The sequence below is a fragment of the Bubalus kerabau genome, chromosome 11 (genome assembly GCF_029407905.1).
Source record: "Bubalus kerabau isolate K-KA32 ecotype Philippines breed swamp buffalo chromosome 11, PCC_UOA_SB_1v2, whole genome shotgun sequence".
Classification (NCBI taxonomy): domain Eukaryota; kingdom Metazoa; phylum Chordata; class Mammalia; order Artiodactyla; family Bovidae; genus Bubalus; species Bubalus kerabau.
In genome coordinates, this window is record NC_073634.1 from 103,116,408 (window position 1) to 103,131,728 (window position 15,321).

The 15,321-nt window shown below is 42.5% G+C and overlaps 1 protein-coding gene and 1 long non-coding RNA gene across 11 annotated transcripts in view; one reads left to right on the forward strand and one right to left on the reverse strand.

Annotated features, from left to right (window-relative positions):
- FNBP1 (formin binding protein 1) overlaps positions 1 to 15,321 on the reverse strand; it is a 132,309-nt gene that overhangs the window by 64,022 nt on the left and 52,966 nt on the right. For 9 of the 10 annotated variants that reach the window (XM_055541389.1, XM_055541396.1, XM_055541395.1 and 6 more), the window contains exons 3-4: positions 11,741 to 11,797; positions 10,892 to 11,039 (exon numbers count right to left, since the gene is read on the reverse strand). In XM_055541389.1, the coding sequence (XP_055397364.1) occupies positions 10,892 to 11,039; positions 11,741 to 11,797 (205 nt within the window). Of the gene's footprint in view, positions 1 to 10,891; positions 11,098 to 11,740; positions 11,798 to 15,321 lie in introns of all 10 variants that reach the window. The other variant, XM_055541393.1, reaches the window with a different exon arrangement.
- Positions 225 to 3,380, forward strand: LOC129623649 (uncharacterized). Its single transcript, XR_008700611.1, has 3 exons — positions 225 to 329; positions 2,158 to 2,279; positions 3,029 to 3,380. It is a non-coding gene; the product is annotated as an uncharacterized LOC129623649 (long non-coding RNA).

The window sequence follows — 15,321 nt, forward strand, 5'->3', positions numbered from 1 at the left end:
TCAGGATGAAAGGATCTTCAAAGGATCGATAGTAAGCAGCCAATGGCTCAGATTCTTCAGGTGATCTCTTCTAAGGGTATGAAACTGTTCTTCCAAACCAAACCAAGGGAAATCACCTTTAATAAGGGTTTTAGATAGAGTGCTAGGTGGATAGGTGAAACTTCAGGGACAGTCATCCTTCCCTGAGCTGAAAGGTTTTAAAGTCCAACTCAAATCATTCATTCAAGTGTGTTCATTGCACACCCACACGTGCAGGGTGCTACACTGCTTGTGAATATAACAAAGCTCCTTTCCTTGTGGACCTGTAGACACAGCGGTAGGAGAAGAGGGTAAGGAACTAGGGAGGGATGGGTGTGGGTGCGGGCAGCGTTTAGACGGGGCAGTCTGGGAGGATGCTGAAGCAGAGGCTTGAACAAAGTGCAGGAGTGAACTTGCAAAGTTCTCAGAAACAACCTTCCAAGCAAGCAGTGGGAACAGCTAATGAGGATGCTTTGAAGTGGGAAAGGGCTTGGCCTGTCCAGGGAACTGAGAGATGCCAGTGCAATTAGACTGAGAAGGAGGGTAAGGCAGGAGAAGAAAGCAAGGGCCAGACCGTGGACGGCTTCCCAAGCCCCATGAGCACCGTGGAAAGCTACTGGAAAAATGTAAGAAGGGAAGTGACATGGTCTGATTTGCATTATCGCAAGGTTGTGCTGCCTGCTGTATGGAGAACGTACTGAATGGAAGCAGGAGGGGCAGGCTGCTGCACCTGCCCAAGGGGGAGCTGGTGGTGGAGATGGAGATGGGGAGCTGGACCACTGACCAGGGGGCAGGCCTGGAAGCAGAGACGAGTTAAAACTAAAAGGCTTAGGACAGTCCATCAGATGAGAGATGATGAGAGACTGGTTGTGCAGGAAGTGCTGAGAAGTGTCTGGATTCAGAACATTTACTGAAGGTACAGCCGACAGGACCTGACGTTAGCCAGAAGACAGGGCGTAAGGGAAAAATAAGCCTTGGGTGCCCCACGTTTTTGGCCAGAACAACTGGGTTAAAAAGGACTGCCATTCACAGACGATGGGAATTGTAGATAGGAATGCTGTGCTTAGTCACTCAGTCGTGTCCGACTCTTTGTGACCCCGCAGACTGTAGCCCGCCAGGCTCCTCTGTCCATGGGATTCTCCAGGCAAGAATCCTGGCGTGGGTTGCTATTTCCTTTCAAGGGGATCTTCCCAACCTAGGGATCAAACCCAGGTCTCCTGCATTGCAGACAGATTCTTCACTGTCTGAGCCACCAGGGAAGTGGTCGACTGGATAATAGGATAGGACTGGGGCAGGATAAAGGATAAACTCTGGGGATCCACAGTTTGTTTTTGGACAGGTTGAGTGGGCCACCGCATCAGAGAACTCTGGGACATCCTTTACACTCTTCCTGGGCTCCAGGAGCTCCACTGACAAGGATGCTGTGTCCGTGAATCAGGGGAGAGACACACAGCTTTCGTCAAGGAATTCTCACAAATTTTAGAAGAAAAAGGTCTCATTCCTACTTACAAGGGGGAAATACAAAGTCACATTTCAAATTCAGGAAGTCAAGGACAAAACTGAAGGATCCTGATAACTAAGTATGTCATCCCATAAATGAGAAAATAGAATTTCTTTGCTTCATCAGACCAGTGGTTTTGCAGGTGACAGAGTCACAGTGGGGACAGGGTCTTAATAGAATGCTGGTCTAAATAAAATATTCTTTGAAAACAAAGAGGACAGAACAAAACAAAATATACCTTCTAGACATACATTAAACCCAAGGCTATTAGTGGGTGTTGTATAAGCATGACCCACAAAAGGCCAACTAGTTTTGGAGGGTTTCCTGCTTCGTGAGGGGTTTCCCAGGTGGCTCAGTGGTAAATGAGCAATGCAGGAGATGTGGGTTCCATCCTTGAGTAAGGAAGTTCCCCTGGAGGAGAAAATGGCAACCCCCTCTTGCCTGGGAAATCCCACAGACAGAGGAGCCTGGTGGGCTATCTATACAGTCCATGGGGTTGCAAAGAGTCAGACACGACTGAGTGACTCAGCACAGTAACACCAGTAAGGAAGAACTAACTGCTTTTTTAGACCCACTGCTCTTTTTCCTGATCATGAAATCTAATATCTGCCTTGCTTTTCTGCATTTTCTTCTTACAGGTTCTGGCTTTATAACAGAGTATCCACAGCTGAATCTCAACAGGACTGAATAAATCAAAAACAGATTTGCAATTAGCTTGATCACACAGATAAGCTCCTTTTACTTTCTGCCTTTCTTCATGGTAAGTTTTATCTGTTCACTGTCATCTCTTATAAAAACATGTTCTAGGGAGTTTGCTGGTGGCCCAGTGGTTAGGATTTGGTGCTTTCACCGCCATGGCTGGGGTTCAGTCCCTGGTCAGGGAACTGAGATCCCCCAAGCTGCACGGCAGGGTGCAGCCAAAACAAACTAACAAAAAAAACATGCCCTAGACATATGAGAGCCAGTCTGGGCTGCAGAATTGCCTTACAGGCAATTAAGTTTGTTTTGTAAGTTTCATAAACAGAACCTATCCAACACCGAACTTTAAGAAGAGTGCGTGACTTTTAGTTATCAATTTTTCAACATCTCTGAAACCTTGGGGAAATTTTTCTTATGGTCATTTTGCAGTAATGTAGGGTCTTGCAAGCATTATCTGAGATTTAGAAAAATTTTAGTGAGTCACTGAAGGCATTGTATAATTATTTCCTCTAGAACTCTTCAGATAACCATTGCCAAAAACTGATTCTGCTCCTGGCCAACATTTTGAAATGAAGCATTCTTTCCACCTGCCGGGGGAAATGTAGTTAGAGGTTCCAGTAAATGTTGGCTGGAACCTCCTGATTCCCCTCCTGGAGCTATAAATCTCCATAAATCCCTCATATGTGGTTAGTGGTGACCACTGCAGATAACCCTACACAGACTCAGAGGTTGGAGCTGAACACTGTTGTCTAAAATTATTTAATAACTATAGCCACTAAAATTCTAATTATGAAAACTACATATTTTCAGGACTTCCCAGGTGACACCAGTGGTAAAGAATCTGCCTGCCAATGCAGGAGATGCAAGAGATTCGGGTTCAATCCCTGGGTTGGGAAGATCCCCTGGAGAAGAAAATGGCAACCCATTCTAGTATTCTTGCCTGGAAAACCCCATGGACAGAAGAGCCTGGTGGGTTACAGTCTATGGGGTCACAAAGAATGACCTCATGGACTGAAAGAGTTGGACAAAACTGAGTGACTGAGCATATACACAGAAGGAAACTTACAAAAATGAAGATTTTGATTGACAAGGATTTTAAGTTTTTGTTCTTTAATTCAGAGTTTTTGTAAAATTTTGGCAACTAATAAATGAATCACAGCCACTCTACCTAAAAAGAAAGAATAAATAAAAGAAATTGAAGTTTTCATTGCATGTGGTCAGATTACAGAGATAATGAATATTGCTCTCATTGTAAATTTATAAAAATCTAGAAAAACCAGCCCAAGCTTCCTGGCTATCAAGCCAGATAAAGAATCTGCCTGCAATGCAGGAGATACAGGTTTGATCCCTGGGTCAGGAAGATCCCCTGGAGGGGGAAATGGAAACTTACTCCACTATTCTTGCCTGGAAAATCTCATGGACAGAGGAACCTGGTGGGCTACAGTCTGTGGGGTTGCAAAGAGTCAGACATGACTGAGCACTCACTCACATTCATGAAAAGCAAGCCAGTATAAAACTTCCAGATTTTACACATTAAAATTCATCATGCTGCCTTAGAAAGAACTGTTGATTTCCCCGGTTGTTTCTACCCATGATCATTGAACACCAGTAAATCCAAGACACTGGCACAAAATCAGATGTGTTAATTTATCTTTGAGAATAAAAGACTGAATGCGAAGCAAAGGAAACGGTCACTGTATATTTTGACTTATACTCACCCCAAGGGCAGGCTACTAATTCCATTACTTCTAAAGATAAGGTGAGCATCTTGCCAAAAATACAGTTGCCTTAAGTGGAGCCCATTAGGTGAAGAAATTAAGAGCCACTGCCCCTCTCAGGCTTCCAGAAGTGCTGGTGGTCCCTAGTGAGGACTGCTGCTGGCTCAAACACCAGGCAGGAAAGAACCTAAATGGCTGTGCCCTTGCAAATGGCAAGTCAAAGCTCTCTTTTAAAGAATTTCCTTTCACAAAATCAACACATTTTCGTCAAAACAAGCAAACACACTTTTGTGTATCAGGACAGACACTGGTTATTCATAATACTAGATGAGTGAGCTCCCTACAGAACACAGCATGTGTGGAAACTGCTGCATAAAAACTGTATTTCCTCAAGTCTACAAATAACAAATGAAAGAGAGAGTAAGGAGAAAAGGGAACCCTCCTACACTGCTGATGGGAACGTAAGTTGGTGCAACCATCATGGAGAACAGCATGGAGGTTCCTCAAAAATCTAAAAATAGAGTTATCATATGATCCCGGGGCTTCCCTGGTGGCTCAGGTGGTAAAGAATCTGCCTGCAACGTGGGAGACCTGGGTTCAACCTCTGGGTTGGGAAGATCCCCTGGAAGAGGGCATGGCAACCCACTCCAGTATTCTAGCCTGGAGAATCTCCATGGACAGAGGAGCCTGGTAGGCTATAGTCCATGGGGTCCCGAAGAGTCAGACACGACTGAACGACTAAGCACAGCACAGCACATAAGATCCTGCAACTTCACTTCTGGGCATATATCCAGACAAAACTAGAATTTGAAAAGATACCTGTACCCCAGAGTTCATAGCAGCACTATTCACAAGAGCCAAGACATGGAAACTTAAATGTCCATCAATAGAACAATAGATAAAGAAGATATGGTACATATATACAGTGGAATACTACTCAGCCATAAAAAGGATCAAAATAATGCCATTTGCAGCAATACGGATGGGCCCAGAGATACCATATGGCATGACTTCCATGTCGAATGTAAAATATGGCACAAATGAACTTACCCTCAAAACAGAAACAGACTCCTAGACATGGAAATAAGACCTGTGGTGGCCAACAGGGAGCAGGGGATGGAGAGGGATGGACTGGGATTTGGGGGCTGGTAGATGCAAACTATTACATTTAGAATGGATAAACCAGGGCCTACTGTGCAGCACGGGGAACTGCATCCCATCTCCAGGGGTAAACTATAATGGAAAAGAATATTTTAAAAGAATGTCTATATGTGCATAACTGAGTCAGTTAGTTGTACAACAGAGATTGGAGCAAGATTGTAAGTCAACCATGCTTCGATTAAAAAATGAAATAAATTTTTAAAAATCATCTTTCCCCCTAAAAATATGAACAGTGAGCATCATTCTATCTTACAGTTGGAGATTTTTTTAAATTAATTTTTTGAAACTTTCAGATTGTACACTTTTTTAATTAAAAAAAATTTTTTTGGCCACTCAGCATGTGGGATCCTAGTTTCTGCTCTACAGCATAGTGAATCGGTTATACCTTTAAGACTTGAAGATTTTGCTTAAGATCAGACAACTCACTTGTGAGCACAACGTGGCCCAGAGGCAAAGAGAATGTCCGTACCCCCTCTACTCTCATCTCGCACACCGCCTGAGTGCTGCTGCCTCAGCCGTGCCCAGCTCCGTGTGACGCTATGGATCGCCACCTGCCAGGCTTCTCTGTCCATGGGATTCTCCAGGCAAGAATACTCGTGGGTTGCTGTGCCCTCCTCCAGGGGATCTTCCCAACTCAGGGAGCGAACCCGTGCCTCTTACACCTAACCTGCATTGGCAGGCGGGTTCTTCCACTTCCTTTCAAATCCATCCAAGGAAGGAAGGAAACCTCATCTTTTGCATAGTGAGCCATTTCTCACCTTGTTAGAGATTAATGTGCTCAAACATAGAAAAATCTAGATGAAAAATGATTTTCTACTGCTCTTAGAACTGAATGTGGAAACACTCTCTATTGGGAGTAATAAGATCCAGCAGTAATCCTGTAAATTCTAAATTGTCCCTTTGGGCAGGGAGGAACTCGCCACTATATTAAGTGGTTCAGAAGGTATTAGGCTGACAGTTAAGAATGGTACTTCAGCAGGACAGTATTTCTAGTCAGCCACAGGAAACAACAGCTTGACCAAAATTTTAAAAGCAGCTTGTTTTCAATGCCATCCACCAAGTCAACATTTTTAGAAAGGTCCTTTTAAATGCACCGGATAATACTGTTATGACACATGGTCACAAGGAGGCCTGCAGATGCTCCTGCTTTCTGTAATAAACCCTGATCAAAGCCTTTCTCTGGAGTAGGAAGGAGATTCTGTATTGAGAAGCAGAAGGACCTGATGGGAGGTTCCGGATATGCAGTGCCTACGCATCAGTACCAGTGAGGTGTTAGGCGGTGGATACCTGTCTTGTGACCCTCCCCGCAACTCTGGAAGGGGTTTATTACCATCAGCCTCAGTTACAGATGCAGAACTAGGTTGGTCAGAGTTTTACATCCTGACTAAGGTTTCCTAGCTAGTGGGGCTGTCGGAGTCCTAAGCGGGTTTGTTGACTGCAGACCCTGGGTCCCTTCCTGGCCTCCCTGACCACCGGGAGCTGAGGCTCTCCGGACATACTTCTGATTCAGGCTCTCCTCTCCTCCCAGGAAGATCTGAAGTTCACTGGCAGGCTTCACAGTGCCGCAGCGAAGCGGCAACTGAATGTGACCCCAGAAGAGCTGGATTTGGTCTCTAGCTCTCTTGGGGTCCTTCTGCTGATAGTTACCATCACCAGAAAGTGGAAGTGATAGCAGTCCACTGTGGTTTTGAGAATCATCCTTCAGAAAATTAGATCACTTACTAAGAAAAGTCAGGGTAACCAAAAGTGAAAGGTCACGGGGAGAAAGGATGCTCAGCACGAGAGCATCCCAAGGAGCCCTTCTACAGCCCTTTCTACGCTGCGGAGACCTTCATACCCGTCAATCTGGCATCCTTGGATGTCAGTTCAAGAAAATAAACTCAGCGGGAACAAAAGCTCGTATGTGAACAACCACTGCCCAGAGAGGCGGGCTGGCTGGGGGCAAAATGTAAGTAAGACAAGGAGCAAAACGTATAACAGCCCGCCCCTCCTCCTCATCAGTTATTATCACCTATAAAAACAAACGAGGCAAAATGATTAAATATCCAATATTATCAAAATAATTTTTGATATTAGAGCATCAACATACTGCCATATGAAACATTCTAAATGATGGTAACTATTACCATGTCATAAAGCAAATAAGTTCATACCTCATTATATTAAAACACTGGAAATGTACATGTATTTATTGATATTCTTTCTAGAACTTTAAACAGTTTCAGTTTCCTAAATTTTCATCTGAATAGAATTACAAAAGGCTTTAAGAGAGTATGTTGTTTACATCTCCTCCCAGCAGAACATCTGACTCAGAGAGAGTAATTCTCCCTAAAATAAAAGCAAAGCTATGTATTGCAAGATATCATTTAATGTCGGACTGTACTACCTATAATTTACTCATTAAATTACTATAATTTTTGATTAAAGAAGGAAAAGAATTCAAAGCACAGATATGACACACTATAAAAAAGACATATGATTAACAGTGAGTAAATTAAACAAAAGGATGCAGTCATAACACAACAACACAGGATCCCCAACTAGTAAAGTCCAACTGAGAACTAAGCTATGTTGAAGATGGCTGCTTCTACTCCTCAATTCTTCCTTTCACTCCAAGAGTATTGATTGAGCGCCCGACACTCGTCACTCTTTTAGGGGCTGAGACAAGAAATGTCTTGCCCTTGTGGAGCTTCCAGTGTGGGGTGAAAGAGAAACAAACAAACACTTAAAATGTTAGGTACTATTACGCACTAAAGAAGGCAAGAGGAGAAGGGGATGGCAGAGGATGAGATGGTTAGATAGCATCACCAATTCAACGGACATGAGTTTGAGCAAACTCTGGGAGATAGTGAAGGACAGGGAAGCCTGGTGTGCTGCAGTCCGTGGGGTCGCAAAGAGCCGGACACAAGTTAGTGACTGGACAACAACAACAACATAATGTTATTTACATGAAAATGCAAACATGAGAATCTATCTTAGCTTTGCTTTAGTACAAGGAGAAGGCAATGGCACCCCACTCCAGTACTCTTGCCTGGAAAATCCCATGGATGGAGGAGCCTGATGGGCTGCAGTCCGTGGGGTCGCTAAGAGTTGGACACGAATGAGCGACTTCACTTTCATTTTTCACTTCCATGCACTGGAGAAGGAAATGGCAACCCACTCCAGTGTTCTTGCCTGGAGAATCCCAGGGACGGGGGAGCCTGGTGGGCTGCCGTCTCTGGGGTCGCACAGAGTCGGACACGACTGAAGTGACTTAGCAGCAGCAGTACAACAAGTTAAGTGACTGAACAACAACAGCTAAAGAAAAATAAATAAATAAAGCAGGGGGAAGTAGCATAAATGAGGTGGAGAAGGTGGGAGGACCTTGTAATTTTAAAAAAATATTTATTTCTTTGGAGGTGCTGGGTCTTAGTTGTGGCATGTGGGATCTTCAGTTGTAGCACAGCAGCTTAGTTGCGGCACATGAGATCTAGTGCCCTGACTCGGATGGAACCTGGGCCCCTGCACTGGGAGTGCAGAGTCTTAGCCATTGGACCACCAGGCAAGTCCTATAGTCTTAAATAAGATAAACAAGACAAACCTGAATGAGAAGCCAACATTCCTGAGAAAGAAGTCGGGAAGTGGGCTCTGCAGATACTTAGGGAAAAGTTTTACCAAGGCAAGAAAACGCAGTGCAAAGGATCGCAGAGGGCATGGGTGAGGAGCAGCGAGGGGGCCGTGTGGTTGGAGGGGAGGCACTTAAAAAAGCAACAGGAGGCCAAGTCACGTGGACTTCACATTTCACGATTCACTCCAGAAAAGAGAATGAATATTTCCCTCTAAGGTAAATACACGGAGTTTTTAACTTAAGAGTGTTGGCTAAAATGCTAAACCGTATGAGTGAAGGAAGGTCAGTAAGAGACACGAGGCACTGACCAAAGGAACAAATAAGAAGAAGGTGTTTAACATAAACTTTGCGGGGTCGAGGGAAATTCTGGAGCCAGGGAAGCAGTCCAACATTGCATCCAGATTTACCGTGTTTATTTTATGACTGTATGGGGATTTTGCTTCATTCCAAACCTTAGTATTCTGTTTCGCTGCTTCCTTGCTGTCACATAAAAGTTCCCCTTTCGTGAACAGTCTATCGAGCCCGTCACCCTACTGGAGCTCTGGCGCAAACATTTTGGGTCGGGTAATTCTTTGTTGTGGACGCTTGTCCTGTGCATTATGGGATGTTAACAGCACTTCTGGGTTCTACCCACTAGATGCCAGCAGCAACCCCCACCCCCAGCTATAATAACCCAAACAACCAAAAACATCTCTAGACATTGACCAATATTTGCTGGGGTGGGTAGAAAAAGCTGTACCCTCTTGGGAATCACCGCTGTAATATGAACAGACAAAAAACCTCATCTCAATTTATTAACTTTGTTCCAAACACCTTCCTGCCTCAGGGCCTTTGCACGGCTGTTCTCTCTACTGAATCTCTGCCCCAGGTGGCTCCTACTTGTCCCTCAAGCCCTCTGGGGAACTTTCCCCTGATACGGTGCATGAGCACGTCAGGTGTTCCCATTATATGTTCATTTGTGTATATACATTTGGACTTTGTTGACACTACCACAATTACAATTAAATAATTATTTTGGTCATTATTATTTAATGTCTCCTCCATTTCAGCAAAAACTCTACCAGTCTTATTGGCTCATGTATCTCCAGAGCACTCAGAGAAGGACTCGAACGTACACAGAAAAGCATTTTGTCGTCGTTGTTCGTTCCTCAGCTGTGTCCAACTGTGGCCCTACAGACTGCAGCATGCCAGGCTCCTCCATCCCTCACTATCTCCCAGAGTTTGCTCCAATTCATGCCCACTGAGTCAGTGACGCTGTCCAACCATCTCATCCTCTGCCACCCCCTTTCCCGTGGCCTTCAATCTTACCCAGCATCAGGGTCTTTTCCAATGAGTCGACTCTTTGCATGAGAAATGCATGTCACTGGCCAACTTTGGTATTTTATTACAACAGATTATTACGTGCCTCCCAGGCAATCCAAGTACAGTGATATAGACCATGGCTTAATGATAAATCTCTTCGGTCAAAATCTTGACTATGAATATACTTTACTTGAGGGTACATTTTTCCCTTTTGTTAACAATAAAAGTCATGAAAAGACTGTAATGGTGATGAGAGGACCAAAAAAGCCCTTTATTAGATGACAATGAATGAGCCAGGGAACAGAGTGTCTGTAACTGAGGCCATCTTTCTGGCTCTTTTGAACTCCTTATAAGGATTTATTTTAATACAATTTATTCCACACAGCAGACACCATATTACCTTGCTTGCTCTTGTATGTCCCAGAGCCTCAAATATATTTAAATTCATCGTAAGAGGTTAGTATTCTGGGGCCCACAAATGAGTTGCAGAGTATATAATGGACCCTTGAAATCAAACGTAAAGACCTGGACACACTTTCTAGGACTAGGGTCCTGAATTTTTATATGCTTCTCAAAGGTGGCAATTTAAGACCCACCGTCTCATATGATTTCATTTAACTTTGAAACTTCTTGGGAGGGATTTGCCTGGCGGCCCAGTAGGTTAAAACTCTGCACTTCCAATGCAGGAGACACAGGTTTGATTCCTGATTGGGGAGCTAAGATCCCACATGCCTAGCGGCATGGTCAAAAAATAAATAAAATAGATAAGCAACAAGGATTTACTGTATAGCACAGGAAACCATAAAAACAAACAAACAAAAACTTGGAAGGATAGTCCCATCATCTTTGCTCCACCTCTTAGGAAGAAAAACAAATTTTAGTTACCGATTTCCTTTCCTGCTTCAGTTCCTGGACGTAGCGCACTAACTCCACAATGATCTGAGAGGTCATATTCTCGGAGATGAGTTCATGCTGCCCAGCATAATCGTTCATTTCATTCAGGGTGGCAAGGAAGGCTTGGCAAGCCGTATACCTACAGAACAGAACACACACCACTCCTTTCCAAAGAGGGCACATCCTCTCTCACGCGGCTTCCCGCCAGCGAAAGAGTAATTAACGTTACTATCAGGGTAATATGCCTCCAGCTCCCATAGGGTCTTGACAAATTCATTACACATCAGGGTGTTCTCATCAACATGGCGCACAATTAATTACAACTGAAACATTTTTCATTTTGCGAAGCCAAATTGCTCTGTATCAGGCAACATTTGGCTTTGTTACTAGCCCAGGTAAAACCCCAAATACATATACCTACTACATGTTCTAATGTCATGGATATTTAGATCTAAATTAGAGATGATACTTTTGGACTATCCATGTTAAGATGTCTTAACTGCTGTCTGAAACGGACATATTTCCTGGATGAATGAGACACCTGAATTTACCAAGATGTGGAATGCACAGTCCATCCACACTTCCTGTATTTGCTTATAGGCTAAGCTTTTTCTATTTACCTTAATTGAAACAATCTGGACGAGGTCTAGTGCCTCTATAAGAAAAGTTATTTAATTTTTTATTGTCTTCCCCCCAATTTAAAAATTGACACAAATATGAAAGAGGAATGCAATTTGTTTTTGTAGGTACACTACATCTACAGAGTATATGTAGATTTCCTTTATAACCATCACCAAGGACATATACATACGGCCACATAACAATCAGTGATAAACACACCTGTATTCTTCTTCCTCCTTCGAGTTCTTTTTAGGTTGGTATTTCTTTGAAAGATTTCTAAAACAAAAAGGCAGACATATCACCTTATACAGAAGATAATTGAGAAATCAGGGATAAAAGATGAAGTTAGTATTTTTGTTTACAAGTTAAAAAGCCACAAAATGTTCACAACTGAACCATTTAATTCCTTCCATCTTTCAATGTGAAAGACTTGCATAGGTTTGAATCTTTTAGCTAAAGATAGAGCAAATAAGAATAGGCATGGTCACCAGCTGGTCACTTACCTGGATGTTAAGACCTGACATTATTTAACTAGAGAGGGCAGACCATGGGTTTCTATGCAGTGGCTTTTATTTACAGCACTGAGCTAGGGTAGTTTTTCTTACCAGGTCACCATCCCGTATACTCATCCTCAGTCAAGCATTATTGCTCTAAATCCAAGGCAAACATATGGACTGGGTCCAAATGTTTAAAATTAAAATTCAAAGGGCATGTTTTCAAGGCTCTGTGGCTTCTCTTTCAAAGAGCTAATGAAAACCACTTGTGTGAATAAGTCTCCTTGAAGGAAGTAGAAACAATATTTGGAGGGATGTTTATGCTAAGACATTTAACCAGGAGAAATTTTAACCTGTGTAGCAGGCTCACACTGAACACACTCAGATTAGCCAAAATTGCTCTAATCTCTCTTCCTAATCCCACCTCCAGGTCACGAATCCAAATACTCCCCTCTACATTCTGCAGGCCTAAATTTACATAAAAACTAAGAGTGATCTTGAAAAAAGAAAATTCACTAATGGCTCCACTGATGGATTTCTCTTGGGTCCTATTTTGGCTTCTGTAGTTAGAAGAACAGCCATAGATAAAGAAGATGCAGTACATATATACAATGGAATACTGCTGCTGCTGCTGCTGCTAAGTTGCTTCAGTCGTGTCCGACTCTGTGCGACCCCATAGATAGCAGCCCACCAGGCTCCCCCATCCTTGGGATTCTCCAGGCAAGAGCACTGGAGTGGGTTGCCATTGTCTTCTCCAATGCATGAAAGTGAAAAGTGAAAGTGAAGTCACTCGGTTGTGTCCGACTTGTAGCGACCCCATGGACTGCAGCCTACCAGGCTCCGCCGTCCATGGGATTTTCCAGGCAAGAGTACTGGAGTGGGATGCACACTGGAATACTATGCAGTCATAAAAAAGCATGAAACAATGGAATTTGCAGCAACATGGGTGGACCTAGAGACTATCGTACTAAGTGAAGTAAGTCAGAAAGAGAAAAACAAATGCCAAAGTACAGCACAGAGGAACCTGTCTATGAAACATTTTTATGTAAATTTAGAAACAGACGCACAGATACAGAGAACAGATTTGTGGCTGCCGAGGGGGAGGAGACAGGGGAGGGAAGGACAGAGAGTTTGGGATTTGCAGATGTAAACTATTGCCTGTCGGATGAATGGACCATAATAAGGTCCTACTGAATAGAACAGGGAACTATATTCAATGTCCTGGGATAAACCATAAGGAAAAAAATATGAAAAAGAAGTGACTCAGTAAGTACATGTATAAATGAGTCACTTTGCTGTACAGCAGAAATGAATACAACATTGTAAACCAACTATACTTCAACTTTTACAAAAAGAAGAAGGGGAGGAGAAAGAACAGTCCTAGGAGGTGACCAGTGGTCCACAGTGAGACTCTCCATATGACGCCATTTCACTATTCACTTCTCTTTTTATTCCCTATTGCTATTCCTCTTTCATAGTACCTACTTTCATTATTTCACATTTAATTTCTTTCATTTCCCCTGAATCTACAGATGTGCCTAGAGAAGTATACAGTAATCAATTTGCAATTTTGATCATGGTACATTTTACAGACAGAGTGAAACGTGAGTTCATCTCCAACAGGTGTTACTAGATGACACGAGAGGCAGAGGACTTCAGTAAAAAGGACATTGCTCTGGGAATCCAGAGACCAAGTGTCTGGATGGTGTGACCTCGAACAAATCAATGGGCAAGTCTGTGCTTCCAGTTCCTCATCTCTAACCCTGAGGCAGGGGCATGAAATGACCTCTCTTGTCCCTTAAAGTTTCGAAATTCCAAGGGAATATACATCACCCAATAGAATAGTGATTGCTGCAATTACTTAAAAAAGGCAGGGGTACATAACAATTTAAAATTTTTAAGTAGACAAACTGATAAAAGAAAAACGTACTGACTTGGAGGTTGCTATCACATGAGCTGTGCTTCAACTACGTCGTGTTTTCTCTCCTGATACTCTCACAGCAAAGATTATCTGGTAGATTTAGATTCAAAAGACTGTGAAGAAGCAATATTTCCTAAATATGAAATATCTAAAGCAAGTACTTCAGAGAAAAACAATGATGCAGAAAAGATAAATCTTGCATATCGAGAACACAGTGGAATTCTTTGAGTTGGTCTACCACATTTCATCTTTAAAGATTTGGGGACTTCCCTGGTGGTCCCGTGATTAAGAATCTGCCTTCCAACACAGGAGATGTGGGTTCGATCCCTGGTTGAGGAACTGATATCCCACGTGCCTTGGAGCAACGAAGCGCCTACACCACGGTGAAGACCCAGTGCAGCCAAAAAAAAGATAGATTTAACAAAAACAGTGGCTCCAACTTACATGTACCAGGAATATTAAAAGGGGAGCCATGGAAAGCAGATGACTAATCAATAGATTCTTTTGCAAATATATTTAAAGTAGCATATATGTGATCTTCAGTATTGAAAAGCCTAGAAGTTTTATGAGACATTTTTAGTGCATGGTTTGAAATAATGACCATTTCTTCTGCTAACCATAAACTATAAATGGAAAAATGCCCCTTCTAAATTCACACCTTATATAAAAATCCATTCAAAACTGTTTTTTTAGAGGTTTATTTAAACCCACACTTTCTTTTTAGCTTCCAGTCCTTAGTAGCCATAAAAGTAGTTCAAATTTTATACCTAATTGAAGGAAGCAGAGCTTGAAGAGATCCAGGAGAAACCAGCACTTTTTATAGTTCCGTTTTCCCAGTCAAACCCCAAACAGGATTAAAGACCTGTTGTGGGTGATCTGCAGTAAAGATGGTCCACTTCTGTGCATGAGTATCACTTTGACAGTGTTACACATATATAGCATTCAAATGCTTCTTAAAAGCATCAATGAATAATTCACTCTATAAATGCTAACAGAAAACTAAAACCTTAAGAGGTCTAGAAGAGAACTTCAGATCCAAAGATACTTCTGTCAGGGGCCACTACAAAAAAGAAAAAAAAAAAAAAAAAAAAAAAGAGCCTTTCCATTCTCTCGTGATGGGCTTTCTTGCCCTATGTGTATGAAGTTATTATAAAAATAAGCAAGCAAATAAACCACCAAAAGCAACTTTAAATTTATGAGATCTTTCTGAGAAACAAGTGTTTTATATATTTGCTCTTCAGATAGGCTAATTAAAAGGTAGGAGGAAAATACACATCTTTTAATAAAAATACTAGACTTAAATTTGGTTGTTCCTAAGAGCTGCCAGGAGGCTTTTAAAAGGAGATGCTTAGGCTCCATTTCAGATCCTCTGAAACGGAAGGTCT